Here is a 16,016-nt window from a genome sequence, read left to right as displayed (position 1 = left end):
GTGCAGCTGTAAATTAAGTCAGAGCAACTGGGTCTCCTCCTGGGTGGGGAGTAGTGACGCAGTGGTTAGCACACCGATCTGCGTCACCCGAGTTCCATTACCGACTGCGGCTATTGTCAGTGGTGAGTGATATCTGAAAAACAGACCTCTGAACCCCTTTCACGAACCTGCACTTAGAAGTGTGGTGAAATATGGTCAAACAATCCCCATTACCGATACAGTATGGGGAAGCCTTCGTTCAGCAGTGGATTGACATTTGTACGTGAAAAAAGACGGATTTCCGCAAACAACACTTCAGGGTTGTGACAACTGAAATGGTGTGCAACCTCAAGTAGAGTTTATAGGTGCATCACCAACAACTCTGTATTCAAAAGATTTGAACATGCCGGGGTACCATGTGGCCCGTGTAGTTGAGTGGTGGCATCAATGTATTCAGCGTGAGTGCTGACTGTGGCAAATGGTTGCTCGATTAATAAAGAATAGCCATTTAGATGATGGGATGCGCTTCAGAAATAACAATGATGAAAACTAATTTTCAGCCCTCTGACAATTCACTACAGGATGGAGGCCTCCCCAGCATGTCAGTCATGTGGGATGTTTGTGCAATATTCACCGCAGTGATTGATGTGGGTAAGTGAAGGGAGTTCCAAGACCTCTTCAGATATCAATCACATCGCTTACCACTGACAGTAGTGGTAGTGCCGTGATTAGCACACTGCACTATGGACCCAGTGACCGGGGCTCGATTTCTGTGCACTATAAAAACATGGCTGTTCTTTCTAAATGTGTGGATTTATATAAGTTTCACACCAACAGTTATGTTGAGGAGCATATAAATCAAATGTCTTACTCTTTCACCAGCAAAAACTCTGTACCAGGTGTAAAACTCAATCCACCTGCACAGAAAATAGTTCGTATCAACGGCAAGGCAATGCAATATTTTTGCCAGGATATCACTGCTAATTGGTGAGAACCCCACAAAATGTATGCATATGCATTGTGTGTGAAAGGCTTGCCACATCTTATCTGCACACACCATACTGAGCACAAACTTAGCCCCGTTTATTTGTAAACATTTGATCATCATTAATTCCGTCACAACTCCGTGCTAGCCCCACGCAGGTTTCCAACAGGTGAAATGTCAAAATAGAAGTTACTTCTATTTATAATGGAAATCATTTGTATGCTTGAAGAATAAACTTTGCTCAGTTATTCCCAATATCATTGGGCGCCACGGTGGTGAGATATTAAATGCCTCGCGTGGTATACAGGAGGTTGTGAGTTCGAGCCAAACCCAGACGCCTGTATATTTGGAGTTTGTATGTTCTCCCTGCGGTCACGTGGATTTTTCTCCAGGTCCCTCCGGCTTTTCCCTCCACATTTAGAAACATGCGTTTAGAGTATTTGGCTGCTACACATTTCCACATGATAAGCCACTTTGTTGAGCTATCATTTCTGGCCAGGTCACTTCTCAACAGGAGCTATGAAGCTCAATGGGCCTTACTTGGTAAATTTAAATTTATATTTTTTTAGTTTGGTTAAAATATTTTTTTCAGTAGTTTTCCTTTTTCTATATTGAACATGCTCTCCTTAGTGATCATTTAAACCCAATGCATATGCAGAATATTTCTCATTTTTATTTGTCTGTGTGTGCATGCATGCATGTGTGCATATATTACTTGAGTTTGTGAGTCAATATGCATAATGATTGTACAATTGCTTCGGTATATACCTGTCATATAGACAATGAATGTGCTCATATAATTAATTTATCGATATCAATTTAACGAGTAAGTTTCGTTTTACATTTGTATGTAATATGAAACTTTATATTTAGAATCAACAAGTGTTTAGAGTATTTGGCAGCAATACATATCCACGTGATAAGCCACTTAATTGAGCTATCATTTGTGGCCAGGTCGCTTCTCAAATAGAGCTTTATAGCTCAATTGGCCGTACCTGGTAAAAATTAAAATTATTTTTAATAGTTTCATTTATTGGAATGGTCATGCCAATAGTTGGAAGAGAGTCTGTTTTCTCCAACACATGATCCAAGCACAGCAAGTGTGTTGCTTGAGTTAAAGTTATATCAATAATCATCACGTTATGTTTAGAACCACTTGAGATCCTATGAAGTCAAAAAAGACGTCAGTACAAATACAATAAAGCGTATCGTAAAGCTTTCCACTCGAGAAAAAAAACGAAACCAAATAAAACCAAAAAGCTGTAGAACGTGGTCAAATAAAGCGGCCTAAAAGGTAACAAGAAATACGACAGAATAATTAAAGAGACAACATCACCAATATGTGGATGTCACGAATTATCGGATACAATTCTATTAAAACTCAATTTACCGAAGCTTATCTGGAAGAATTGCAGACAGGCATAGAATGTATGACTCAAAGATGTTCACGGCAAAAAGAGAGTATTGGTGTGTAATGCATGAGTTGGCCAGGACGTATCTCGATGGAAAGTTTTACACGAAACACATTATGCCAAACTTATGATGAGATTATGATATGATTTATGTTTGCTCAGCAGATGTGCCCAGTATGTGAGGGGACAGGAGTGTGGGAATATTGCCAAGTATCAGTGTGCTGGTGCTGTGTGGAATTGTTCCACACATTGCAGAGCTATTCTGATGAGAGAGGACTCTTTCCACATAGTGAGGAGGAATGGCTCTGTTTTTTGGGTCCACATTTTGCCAGACCCCCCCCCCTTCACCCCTCTTTAATTTGTGGATTAGGTCTGAAGAGTCTCAGGCTGGTGTGCATAGCTGTATTCTTGTGCCATCTGTGTCGGAAAATTTAAATAATGAAAAATAAACAGGTCACCAGAGTCTTGAATTGGCACCACTGAGAACCTGAGTTTGAATCTGGGAAAGCACCTGTGATTATAAATGCTGTTCTCGTGTGTAGTGAGTCCCATCTGGTCACCAATGAATGCACACAACAACCGTCACATTTTTCACTGACATACCAGCTGAATTGCTGCTCTGCAAATACATAAAAATGTATTGGTTTGGCTGCCATCCGATTAACATTTCACTTTAGCAGGGCATGTGGGAACATGCACCCTCTAACGTGTGGATAAAAAAGGTCACTTGAAGGGCTCTCTGCTCTCAAAAGAATATCTGTGTTTATCTCCTGTGCTGGGCGATGTTGTAACACAAAGGGTGATGCACTACTCTGTGGGAGTGGTGAATGGAAACATCGACTTAAAGCTTTCGTGACTGCAGGAAATCATATTCTTTGGGTCTTTTTGTAAGGTCACGTGGATAGGTTGAAAAATAAGATAAACAAAAAAACTACGCAACATAAGCGACCGTCATTAGGTGGAACCTATCTACGTGACTTTACCGAAAGACCCAAAGAATACAAATGGAAATATTGTTGCCTAGCATGATGTCAAAAGTACAAATTTTATAAAACTGGGAAAGTCAAAACATATTGGGGAAAATAATTAAGATATTGGCTTTGAAAGTATGATCGATTGCAAGCAAGTTTTCAAATATTCTTATCCACCTCCGATTAGCACGCTTGGCTATGTATGGTGCGAAAGAAGTTCAACATACATACATACTTGAGTGACAGTCAAGTAATTGCCTGCGTTAAGAGGCATTAATGCTGGCTCGCCCTAATATATCTTTAGAATTTCGATGTAAACATGGTGTGATGTATATGGCACATTAACATTTTGTAATGCACGTGTAACTATGCTATTTGTAAGGTGTGTTGCTAATATTGATACAATAAGTTGTTGTTCTTCAAGTAATTCATTCTCAATTGTGCTTGAACCTATTTATTTTTACAAAGGTATGGTAATTACAAATCAAAATCAGTACACTGCAAATTGAACCTCATTAAGCGGACAAACCTTTATTACAAACAAGCCATTTTGGTAGTTCATCAACGTCATAAAAAATATAATCAATTAGTACAGCGGTGGAGTAAAGGGGGAGGAGGAAAGTGGGGAAAGGTCCTGGAACAAACGGACTGAGTGCGGGGGATGATTCGGCATCAATTACAAAAAATGTAAGTACAACTTAATCCCCACGTTTAAAAATAAATTAACCAGTTAATCATGTGTATGGTTGATTAAATTACGCTTCAGTAATGGTTTACTGTAATACGCGCTGAGCACAGAGTCTGGAACCCCTCCTCTCCCCCCCATGAATATCGTACAAGTCAAACCAGCGTTTTTATAAATCACAGAAGCTTTATTTAACGATCACAGTAAAAGTCCTATTTGTACCACAGTAAATCGTCGTCGAAAACATGTAACATTATCTAGCAGGTGTTTGGGATTTTCATTGGTTGAACAGTATGCTTTAAGACAATGGTGAGATTTCTACCAGACTTCCTTGTCATTTATGTGGGGGAATTGCCATTGAATGCTGGCTACTGTAAAGTAGTATCATTAACGACTATAATGTCATTTAAACGATCAAGCCATTCCATGTAAGCGTTTAAACCAGGCAGTACATTTACAATTTCAGAACAAAGATAATGGAAACAAATTTATATTTCCTTCCAAAAGCATCAAGAAATCTAAGTGTGTTTCATCTCGACTTAAAGCTTTCGTGACTGCAGGAATTCATATTCTTTGGGTCTTTCGGTAAAGTCACGTAGATAGAAAAATAAAATAATAATAATTAAAAAATCACGACGTTTCGATCGCAAACACAAGCTTGATGACAATTGCTTGTGTTACGATCGAAACGTCGTGATTTTTATTATTATTTTATTGTTCTATCTACGTGACTTTACCGAAAGACCCAAAGAATATGTGTTTCATCTCGTTAGAGAACATTGATTTATTGAGTACAACGGAGCATGTAATATTTTTTACAGCATTCCTGCTTAAGAGCGGCAGCCCTGGAGGTACCTTTGCCGTGCTTTGTGATGGTGGAGAAGGCGTATGCCACAGACAACGGAGCCGCCCAGTGTCACACACACCCCGGCCATCACGCCCACCAACAGGTGCAAGCTGGTGCTTGAGAACATGCCTGTGAAACAAGCGTCGATGATTAAAAGCCAGAATCAAACGTCTTTTGTAGTGTTTCGTGATTTGTGTGTTTCTTTTCAGTGAGGTTTGTGGGGGTGCTGACACGGAGGAGCTCGTGTGTCGCTTGTTTGCACAGGTTCGTGGTTTAAGCCCAGCGGCCGCCCTGGTTAATACTGAGGGGTGTATGAAATACAATAAATATGCATGCCATCTGCTTCACAGTGGACGTTAAGGATCCTGTGATGTTAATCGAAAAAAAGGTCAGCCACGTGTGTGGGCGTCACTGCTCCAAATTTGCCAAATTTGAGCATTTCTCGCAAACTGCCCAACTGGGTCAAACCACGTAGCAGCAGACTTTACTCATCTTCGTGAAAGCGCCTTCGTGATAGCTTTGCACTATAAGAAGCGCACGGATACAAACGCTGATTTGGTTTGACGAGCAGTTGTTTGTACAATATTTATATGTGCAGAATATTTCACCCGCATGTGTATTGTGGCTCACTTATTCGTGTTGACTACAAATGCTTTAAAAGCCAGTCTGTATGCAACAAACCAAAATGTATTGCAGCAGCATGTTCCACAGCATTTTAAGGTGCACTTAAAGTTTTTGTGAGAGTGGTTAGCACATTGCACTATGCATCACATTCTAACCCACAACTAATATCAGTGGAACATGGAAAATCTTACCCTTCCAAAAATTACCCTAACCAGAAAACAAACTCCACTGATTGACACGGTCCAGCGAGGCCTTCAACCAGTTGCGGAATGAAAAGGGGGCTACGAATTAAAGAGGGTAAGTTAATTCACGAAGTTTTAGATAACGTAACTTTAAGCATTTTAACCATCCACATTATTTCCCTTGACAACCAGACGAATAAGGATGCGGTTGTTTTTTTTGTATCGAAAGCAAATAGCGGCCGAAAAAAAAAGTTTACATTGACAACTTTACATCAAGAACATTGTTCTGGTTTCATCCAGCGGTTTTCAACGTCTTTCACGCCACAGAATATGTGGCGCACATGTTTCTGCTGTGCAAAGCTCTGATTCCTGAAACACAAGTTATGCACGAAGTTATTGCCGTGAGCGTTGTGATGGCAGCGCATAAATCCCAGCCCTGGGTGAGGCCGGTTTAAGCCCTGAGCTGTGCCCAGCATACTATAGTGTGCTTATGATTACAAAGACAAACACAAACATGCCACGTATAGCCTTAACAGACTGTTGGGGCAAGTGCTGTTAACGAGCACTCATGAAGGCCGGAACGGGCACACGAGGGGGTGGGTTGCCAGCACCACGCCCGGCCGCCTTTGTCTCCCTCGTGGCGATATTTCCCAAACCACAAAAGGAACTCATTTGAGGCCGAGTACACTACCGCTCCTCATAAATCTTCATTTGATGTGTGTTGCCAACACGATGGCGCATCCGGAGAGGTTCAGAGGGATGACACTCGTGGAATAAAATATTCACGTAATAAACTGCTTGTGCGTGCAGTTCCATTGTCCTCGTGCAAATTCCAGACTCAATGTAATGGACACGCTGTGTATTTCATGCATTCATTGTTTTATTATTCATTATGTTTGTTTACCCGGGAGAGCCTCATTCCGTCTTGACACTCTTGTTCAGGAGGATCCTACCGACTGTTCGCAGTCATGGGTAATGTTGCGATGTGTAAGTCCAATTGAGTAATTTGCAGGTAATTGTTCAGCATTGGAATGTTTGGCCAATACCAGTTACATTTTACGTGTTTTTCCTGCTCTTATCAACAAACCTTAGATCCCGGAGGAATCCCCTGCAGATCAGCGAGAACATACAAACACCACACAGAAAGTCGCCTGAGTCGGGAATCAAACCCAGGGACTTCTTGCTATGAAGCACACGTTATTACCACTCCTCCATCTGCCATTTGAACGTGTGTTTAACAACATAAATTACACTACCGCTGATACAGACACACATCACACATTTATAAATACATTGTACCACCTATCCCGTTACGCCACGCTGGTCTCATGCTGCCAACTCGTCAGTCTCATGACGCCTGTTGACAACCCTCGCATTGCTCAGCTCCAAACGTGAGACATCCAAAAATCTGCAGTGACTTATTGAGCATTCGGCGTGAACAACGATAAACCGACCAGGTGGCTCAGCAGCAGAGCGAGTGGCTCACAATCGGTAGGTTGCGAGTTAAACGACCTGGTGAGGGGTTGACCCAGCCTATCATCCCTCTGGGATCAATAAAATTAGTGTTACACTGTGGGGAAGACAAAATGGGTGGTCATGAATTAACTTTCCCCTGTCGTAGGAATATGGAATTTGACAACTGGCTTAGGGCTGTAAACCAAGGCACTTCCTCAATCCTCATTTGATCAAAAAAAATCACCTTGACTTGACTTTTTTGAAAGATCAATAAACAACCCTATGTCTCAAGACTGGCATTAAATGTCTTCCAAAAGCATTTCAGATTAGGAATGATTGAAAAGTCTGTGGCGTGACAGAAGGCAATAGAAGGTGAAATTTTCTACATATTGTATTCCTTTTGAACCTGCAATGTTCTGGGTGTATTGACGTCCCAACACTTTAATCTTTACCAATGGTTCACGGAACATATCCCTTCAATTTCGGTAGAAAACGTATTTCTCCGCGAGGTTTTTTTTCTTCCTATTTCCAACTGTGGAAACGTGGGGTGGTGACTGACCAATTAAATTGTGGCATCATGAATGGTTGCTACTGAAACTGGAGACGTGTGATCTCGTGTTGTCCTGGTCAAACAGCATGGCATGTCTCAAATTTCCACTCCTATTCTTTGATAACCTGGCCAGGTGGCTCAGCGGTAGGGCGAGTGGCTGACAATTTAAAGGTTGATAAAATATATATATCTAACTTCGTGGGGAAGTCAGCAGTGGTTGTTCTCCTATGGATAGACTCGACCCCGCCATAGGAATGTGAAATTTCCAACACTGACTCAGAGATGTAAACAGGATATGAACATTGCCTAAATGCTCATTTGTCCAGAAAATGACTTAGATATATATAGGAATTGCAGTGTTATCGCATTGCGTATATGTTCTAAATCACCACGGTGATTTCTTCTACATGCCATACAACTGAGATCGTCACTTTGCTCACAGAAGCCAACTCACAATTTTCCTCACGTTAGTGATTCATGATGTGTCCATCAAATAAACTAACCTTGAGTTTCTCAACACAATGGATGTAAATATGATGCCTCTATTGCCACACGTGGTGTGGAAAAACTTATTCTGGAATTCACTGCCACTTATCCAGGAGCAGCTGACTATGAATGTCTCTGGTCCACCTTTTTTATTTTACTTTAATAAAGAACCAAGATTGTAAAAGTAAAACAAAGAAGAGCCCATTCTTAATATTGAATCGAAGACCAAACTCACAATAATTAATTGAATCACCAGTGTAGAGGGTTGTGGTGAATCAATACACCACTATGAAGCATTGTTGTTGATGAATCTTTGTATGTATGTTTAATTTATTTCGCACCGTACATAGCCAACAGCGCTTATCAGAGGTGGTGAGTTCATATAAACTTGTAATCGCACTCCGAGATAAACTCTTAGCAGTAGAGAACCAAAAGCTTATTCATGTCATCGGTAGTGGTGAAGTGATGGTTAAGGTCACCAAACCTCCTGCTTTCCCCCAGACAGTCTGGGTTTCAGAAAGGATGTCTCAGTGTCCTGAAGCTTTTTGTGAAAATTGGGATTTTTGCCCCGGTTGCACATTTTTGAGCCAGATACACTTTTTTTTAAATGTGGGCCTGGCACACACACACACACCACAGTGCAACCCGCTGAAATGCATGTGCGTTGTTTGCACGTCCCTGTGTGCAGGCCGAGCTCATGGAACTGCAGGGAGGAGCCTTGGGAACATGGTCGGTCAATCAAGGACACCTCCCAGACATTGAAAAATGTCTGGCCTCTTGTTCAACCCATGATACCTGGAAAGGGGTGGGGTGGTTGGCGTGGTGGGGCAGGGGGGTACCCGGGTACTGGGAGGGGTTGGCAGAGAAGTGTGCGGGGCCGACGAGCATAATTGTGCGGCCAACTTTAGGAAGAACGAGTCTGTTTTCTGTGCAGGCGGAGCCAGTGGTTTTGTGGGCGTGGTTAACGTAAAAGTAGGTGGGGCTTACCGTTCCAAAGTAGGAGCTGCCAGTTCAGCGCGAGTGTCGGTTGGAGCCTCCCAGAAACGTGACAGCCTTGAGCAACGGTGCGTCACATTGTGCGTGCAGACGGCCGACTTACCCGTGGGGGGAGTGTTCACCTCCTGCACGGGCGAGTAGGGCCCGCCCCCCACGACGGTGCGTGCGCCCAGCCTGAAGAAGTAACGCATAGCGCCCTGCAGCCCCTTCACCTCCGCCCTGAGAACGCTCCCTGCATGCAAAGACAGAAGAGACAGCGTGGGCCTGCAGACTCGGCAGCATTGCGGCATCAGGGAGCAAATCATATGTGGCTGATTTATGGTGTCTGTCCACATAAGGAATGGTAGACAAAGAAAATAACGAATGATTTTATTTCACCCACCGTTAACTGCCCGAATTTGTACATTTGCAGAAAGTGTCATTTTTCTTAAAATAAGCAATTGCCAAATCATACACGCACAGCTATGCATTGGATTGGGTACAATATATACAGACAATGCTAACCATGATTTGTTTCAAATTGGTAGTGATAGCTCTACAGTAATTTCAGGATTAGACTATTTGTGCTTTAAGCTCTTGTGAAGTCGCAAAGGCACACACAAAGACGCATCTGCTAATGCTGAACAGATCAACAGTTTATTCAGCATTCGCAACACTCTAGCAAGCATAAAAACATCTGATCTGTGAAGAAATTGTGATCAGCTTAATGCACGCTTTCTGTAGGGGAATAGTTATGGGTACAGTATGAATTGTATACGTTTTAGAATATGTTCATGAAGTTGAATGATCCCCATTGTTACTGGATAATGCACTAAATGCACTCTCAATTGTATTAACACTGTGTTTTAGCTGTGCGATCGATATTCATAATACATTAGGGATGAAATATGAAGTCACACTGACCGAGTTTTACAACTGGAAGAGTTGTAAAAAAACCTGTCAGGCAGAAAAGGGAATGTAGAACCTATCGCATGGGTGTAGGAACAGTGCAGTGGCAAGTGCACTACACTACGAGTCCGGTGATTTTAGTTAATTTCCAAGCCACAGCTAATATCAGTGGCGAATGAGATCTGAACATGTCCTGGACACCCTTCACCAACCCACGCTGATCGGCATGATGAAGTATATTCAAGCAATCCCCGTGGCTCATACGGCGTGGGAAGGCCTTCAACCAATTAGTGACTTGACAAAGGGGCTTTTATTATTGTGAACACAACAACCCACAGACTTGCCCAACCTTTTTCTGCCCTTTCATCTCTCTAATTGCCTTCACCTGGTCCCCGCTCCGGCACCCAGGACCTTCTTTCAAAAGACCTGTCAACAATCGGCGTCCAATGGGACGTCACTCGTTCTGGTGCCGCACCCGTGGTCGAGGATTCCCTTCCAGCCATCCCTGCTCCTGTGGCTCAAGATTTTCCTATTTACTCATACCTAAATACTTTTTCCTTTCCATACTTTTTTTTGTCAAAATTGCATACCTCACATATATCTGTGATTCATAAAGTGTGCATGCTACACACACTCACACAGATACACATGGCGTTTGTTCCAACCTAGGAACACTTTGAGGCCACGTGAAGCAGTGAATGGTCCCTCGTCAGAAGTCGTGAGACAAACCCAGCGGAGGGTCTGTGCGGCTCGTTCCGGTACGCGTGTATGTATGTTGAAGTTCTTTTGTACCCGGACATAGCCAAAACGTGCGAATCGTAGGTTCCTGAGAAGGAGACAAGCTGGAGTATCGCTCCCACCGCTGTGAAAGAGCAATTATATAGTGGATTGCAATCACATTTCTCTCTTATGAGGGAGAGTGAGACGACGTTGCCCTCCTGCGCCCCGTTGCAAACAGGCGGTGGACTTTTTAAGGAGGGTTCTATTTCATTGCCCACTGATTGTGTCTTGTTCATCTGTTGGCGCCAAACTTAAACACTGGGCACTACACAGGGATACATTGGAGGTGTACAGAGCTACGGGATGGCATGGGAAATACCGCATGTGCGTGCATTACAGTGGCGCGGGAAGGCTGCATTGAATTATTATAATAATTATCGACCTCGATCTGGATTAATGTGAAATACGGCTAGCCATGGCCTCACTATTAAGGGTTTTACTGTATTTACTTGGCAGTTCATCAGATCACCTGCTTTGGCTGTGATGTTTATGTAAATACACTGCGGGAAATGGCAAAATAACTTAATTAAATGAAGGCTGAACAGTTTGACTCGAGATACAAAGAGGAAAACAGAGGTCGAATACAAGTTCGCGAAATAATTGTATACATCTTTCAGAGGGACCCAACTGTGAAACACAGCACAGAGTGAGTGTACTTGGCACAGCTGCTGAAGGGTGACCAGGAGCAATAAAGATTAGATGAAGAGGTGGACGGGAGCATATTCTTTGGGTCTTTCGGTAAAGTCACGTAGATAGGTTCAAAGAAAATAACAAAAATAACATTTGTTTCTTTTCGGTAAAGTCACGTAGATAGGTTCAAAGAAAATAAACAAATGTTATTTTTGTTATTTTCTTTGAACCTATCTACATGACTTTACCGAAAGACCCAAAGAATATGAATTCCTGCAGTCACGAAAGCTTTAAGTCGAGATTTTGGACGGGAGCATGTCGGGGTGCTCTTGGAATGCTGAAGTTGATAATGAACATACCAGTGTGTCTGAACAAAATAAAGTTTTTAATCAGCATGTACTATCTGCTATGACGTATGTATGTATGTTGAGCTTCTTTTGCACCGTACATAGCCAACCGTGCTAATTGGAGGTGTGAGGGAAGGACAACAAACTAAACACAAAGAGCAGTTCTAAATCAATTCGTGTTTGATCTCGATTTAAAAGTGCATTGTCCCAGTGGCTTTCTAATATCGGAAGGAATATACCTAACATATGATTCAGAAACATTGTCATGAATGAAACATATGGAACAATAACTCAAATGTACGCAAAGAAGAATGGAGAGATGCATGCTTGAAGCTGCATTGAGAAACGGAGGAACGCGTGAATTAGAGGGCATACAGAGGTTAAATTTCGATTTAAAGCTTTCGTGACTGCAAAGAAGAATACAGAGGTTAATTATATGATCCAAACTATGAAGAAGAGTAATTGGGCTTGGGCAAGATATATGGGCAAGATATAACGCGAGCAGGGATGGTGTATTATGGTCAAAAAGGTGCTGTGTTTATTGTGTTGCATTGTGAGACCACGAGAGATGGTGGTGGCTTGGAGAGGTCTTCATTGATTAGAGGGTTTACTCTTGTTGTTGATGATAATAGAATATACACTTTCAGCGACACTGGCAGTTCGCAAAACGAACTAGTAATCCAGAGGCTGCTAGTTTGATCCCGCGACACAGCAAGTGAAACGACAACGGGCAAGTTTGTTCAATCCTCCCGCTGCTGTGAACCCAGTGGTATAAATGGTCACATCGTCAATTAGCAGGTTGCTTGTGGCGAGTTAAAGTGTGGGCCTTCCCACCTCTTCTAACACATCTGGCCAGCATAGAAAACATAGGCCAAAACAACTAAATAGAGGGGCTCTTTATAGTTCATTCGAGTGGAGACCCTTCTGGCAGCAGTGGTGTGAGCAAGCAATTGCAAGCCTGTACCTTTACCTTTTTAATATTGACCTTCAATATCTACACGGACATGATCTTACATTTTTCCCACAGCCCAATGTCAAGTTGCCTGTTATGGGAACTGAAGATTGGAAAAGTGAGGCTTGTGTGATTAAATAACACACACACAAATGAAAAGCGAATGCAATATTTACTTTGTTACTTTTTTAATCTTTCATAAAATAAAATGTGCCTGGCCATAACTCAAACTCGTGAAGTTCGGCTTACCTAGCGAGGCTTATGGCAGTAGTTTTTACACTACAGTATTGTGATTTCATGCTAGCAGATGTGATTGCCTCGTTTGAACCAAATAATGTATTCTCGTTTCCAATACTTGTTCTGAACTACAAATAAAGTTTTGTTCACGCTTAGTAAGAGTACAATTCTGTAACCTATAGGTGACATTAATTTATCTGTGTGTGCATTCAATACAACATGAAAATTGGATTATTATATTTTTGCATAGCCATTTATAAAGCAACACCTCTTCCAGTAGTAATACCATAAAATTGTGTAATTGTCTCATGTCATATGGAAATATCCCAATGTGTGCATTATACCCATATGTCTGCTGTTGATGAAGAAACAATCTGCTGGGAACGAGAGGCCACAAAACGAAGAGATTCCATCATAATCGTATGAACATATAAGCGAATTCAAGGCCATAGCCATGAAGTCAACATTGGGGGGGACCAAATGTTCCAGTGTGTCTGGGGGTCCCAACCCAGAAAAATATCTAAATTTGAAAACTAATTTCCTGCCTAAAATATTTTAAAATTCACTAACACAAGGGATGGATTTTTCTTTTTTACCAAAATGTCAAATAGTGTATTGTATTACATTGCTCTGTTTTTACTTTTTTACCATTTCTTGATTCATTGTATGTAATGGCAGATATTAGGGATTAATAAAGTACAACCATAACCACAATCATATAAACATAAATCTACGCATTGATTTATATGAAGACACGTCCCGATATTGTGGCCAAGGTATAACAAATTGTTGTTTTTATTTCCATAGCATAGCAATTTTTATAGCAATATATTGGGGGGGACATTTTGGACATATTTGAATATTGTGTCCCCCCCAATATATATTATAATTAGGGCCTTGAGCGAACTATTACTGTTATGTGGCCTATACTGCAAACGATGATCCACCCACATTGTCACGTAAGACATTGCACGGACAAGGATGTCACATGTACGATCGCATGTAGTCGAGTTGCCGCACACGTTGACTCTCGGCAACTCTCTGCCGTACGGAGTAAAGGATCGCCTTAGAAAATGTCTCCAGCGTCTCCAAAACAGCGTCGTTTGCCTGGCCCCCACCTCTCGCGAGTTCTTCGAACCTTGTGAAGGAGCTGCACTGGTTAGCAGTGCATTAGAGAGGTCCGGTTCAAGGTGGCAGTACTCGCTTTTATAGCAATGATAACCGGTCAACCAGCGATGCCAAGCACCCATAGGTACCATCACGAAACGTTACCTTATCATACATTTACATAGCGCCTTAACGAAGGCGCTGTACAGTGAACGAACTATGGTACAAGACGGTTGGCGAGATTAAACGAGATGAGTGGATGGGATATATATGTGGCGGTGGTGGCGGCGGTGGTGGTGACGATGGTGGTGGTGGTGACGATGCGTGGAATAAACGAAGATGGAAATGAGATGAGCGGATTCATGATTGGTGACCATGGGGAGTTGGGGACAGGGAAGGCGGCGTTAGTACGAGTGGGGAGGACAACAAGGGGAGAAGGAAGGGTGGGCAATAGAGAATAAGTGGGGTTTAAGAGAAGAGCGGAAGGTTGTGAGAGAGGGGTGACTCTTTGACGTGCAAGGGCAGTTGATTCCAGTGAAGAGGCGCTAGGCGAGAGAATGAGCGAAACCGAGACTCTGCGCACGGAGGAGGAGGAGGAACGGAAAGAGACAGCAAAGATATCGAACGCCAACCTACGCTCATCTTGCTATGGATCTGCTGCTGTGTGAGATCCACTCGGCATCGGACAGCAGAACGGAGTTTTCCATCTGCAGCCCCGATGATCAGGGAGAGTGTGTCAAATGAAGTCTGCTCAGCCGTTCGAATATTTATTTTTGTATTTTCTCTTCTGTTCAGTTTCATTTCGTTTTTAATTAAGAAATTTTAATTTATATCTGTGCAATCTGCGATTTCATCTCAACATATTGCTGAATACGGCGCATTACAAATCTTGAATGTATTGATTGTGCAGAGTTTTTTTTAACAAATATTCTATGTATTATATACTTCATGTATTTCATTTACATGATTTCCATGGGAGTAGTGCACAGTGGTTCACGCACTACACCCTGAACACATTGACCACAGTGTGATTCCTGCAATCCCGAGCTAGCCCCTTTACCAATCCACACTGACAAATGCGGTGAAGTATGATAAAACCAACCTTCACGACTCACATGGGTTAGATTTCATCCAGGAATGCTTCGATAAAGGGCTGTTATTATTTTATTATTATTGTTGTTATTAACATGTTTTCCATTTCCAATAATTTCAAATAAGTTTAATTCCACGATTACTTTCAAACAAAAATACTAAGTTTTACATGAGAAAAGAATATATGCAATATTTTCATTCGTCAATAATATACATCTCAAATATTTAAATTATGTCTGGAAGTACAGTGAAAATCCCAAACCACTCGCCCAGCACATTTAGCCGTAATAACTGTCTTCGGAAATGTCAAGTGGCTGTTTTGATGATAGATGGCCTCCTGGCAGGTTCAAGATAAATAGTACAGCAAATCACAGCTGACATTGTGATATCACTAACCCAGTCTTTGAACGTCCACGCCACTCATCCAGAACCAATAAAGTGTCCCGACCACACATTATCTCCCCACAGAAATTTTCCAAGGCTGTTCTCTACACGCTCCATCCTAAGCAGAAGATTTTGTTTTTGTTTTTAAAGATCAACCACGCTGTTAATATCACTTAAGTTGCACTTGGGATTGACACAGATGCTTATTACAATTGCAGTTGCTGCAGTCATTTGTAGTGTAGTTGCCTCAATTATAATTTTACAGTTGATATCTAGTCGCGTGTGGTTTAAATAAAGTATTTGCATACTGCATCATCTAATGTCACTGTGAATCAGAATCAGAATATTGATTTACACTGGAGAAATCCGATGAGCTTTGAAGCGCTTTTTCACAGATGTCCAGTATTGGCAGGACAGTGTATCTCTT

At 41.9% G+C, this 16,016-nt stretch overlaps 1 protein-coding gene across 1 annotated transcript in view; it reads right to left on the bottom strand.

Annotated features, from left to right (window-relative positions):
* LOC116951417 (immunoglobulin superfamily DCC subclass member 4-like) overlaps positions 1 to 16,016 on the bottom strand; it is a 346,431-nt gene that overhangs the window by 23,624 nt on the left and 306,791 nt on the right. The window contains exons 17-18 of the mRNA XM_032970032.2: positions 9,276 to 9,404; positions 4,888 to 5,008 (exon numbers count right to left, since the gene is read on the bottom strand). Coding sequence (XP_032825923.2) covers positions 4,888 to 5,008; positions 9,276 to 9,404 — 250 coding nt within the window. The remainder of the gene's footprint in view (positions 1 to 4,887; positions 5,009 to 9,275; positions 9,405 to 16,016) is intronic.

This window comes from Petromyzon marinus, chromosome 1 (assembly GCF_048934315.1).
Source record: "Petromyzon marinus isolate PM22_M1 ecotype Great Lakes invasive population chromosome 1, UKy_Petmar_22M1.pri1.0, whole genome shotgun sequence".
In the NCBI taxonomy this organism is placed as follows: Eukaryota; Metazoa; Chordata; class Hyperoartia; order Petromyzontiformes; family Petromyzontidae; genus Petromyzon; species Petromyzon marinus.
This window is presented reverse-complemented; position numbering and strand designations above follow the sequence as displayed.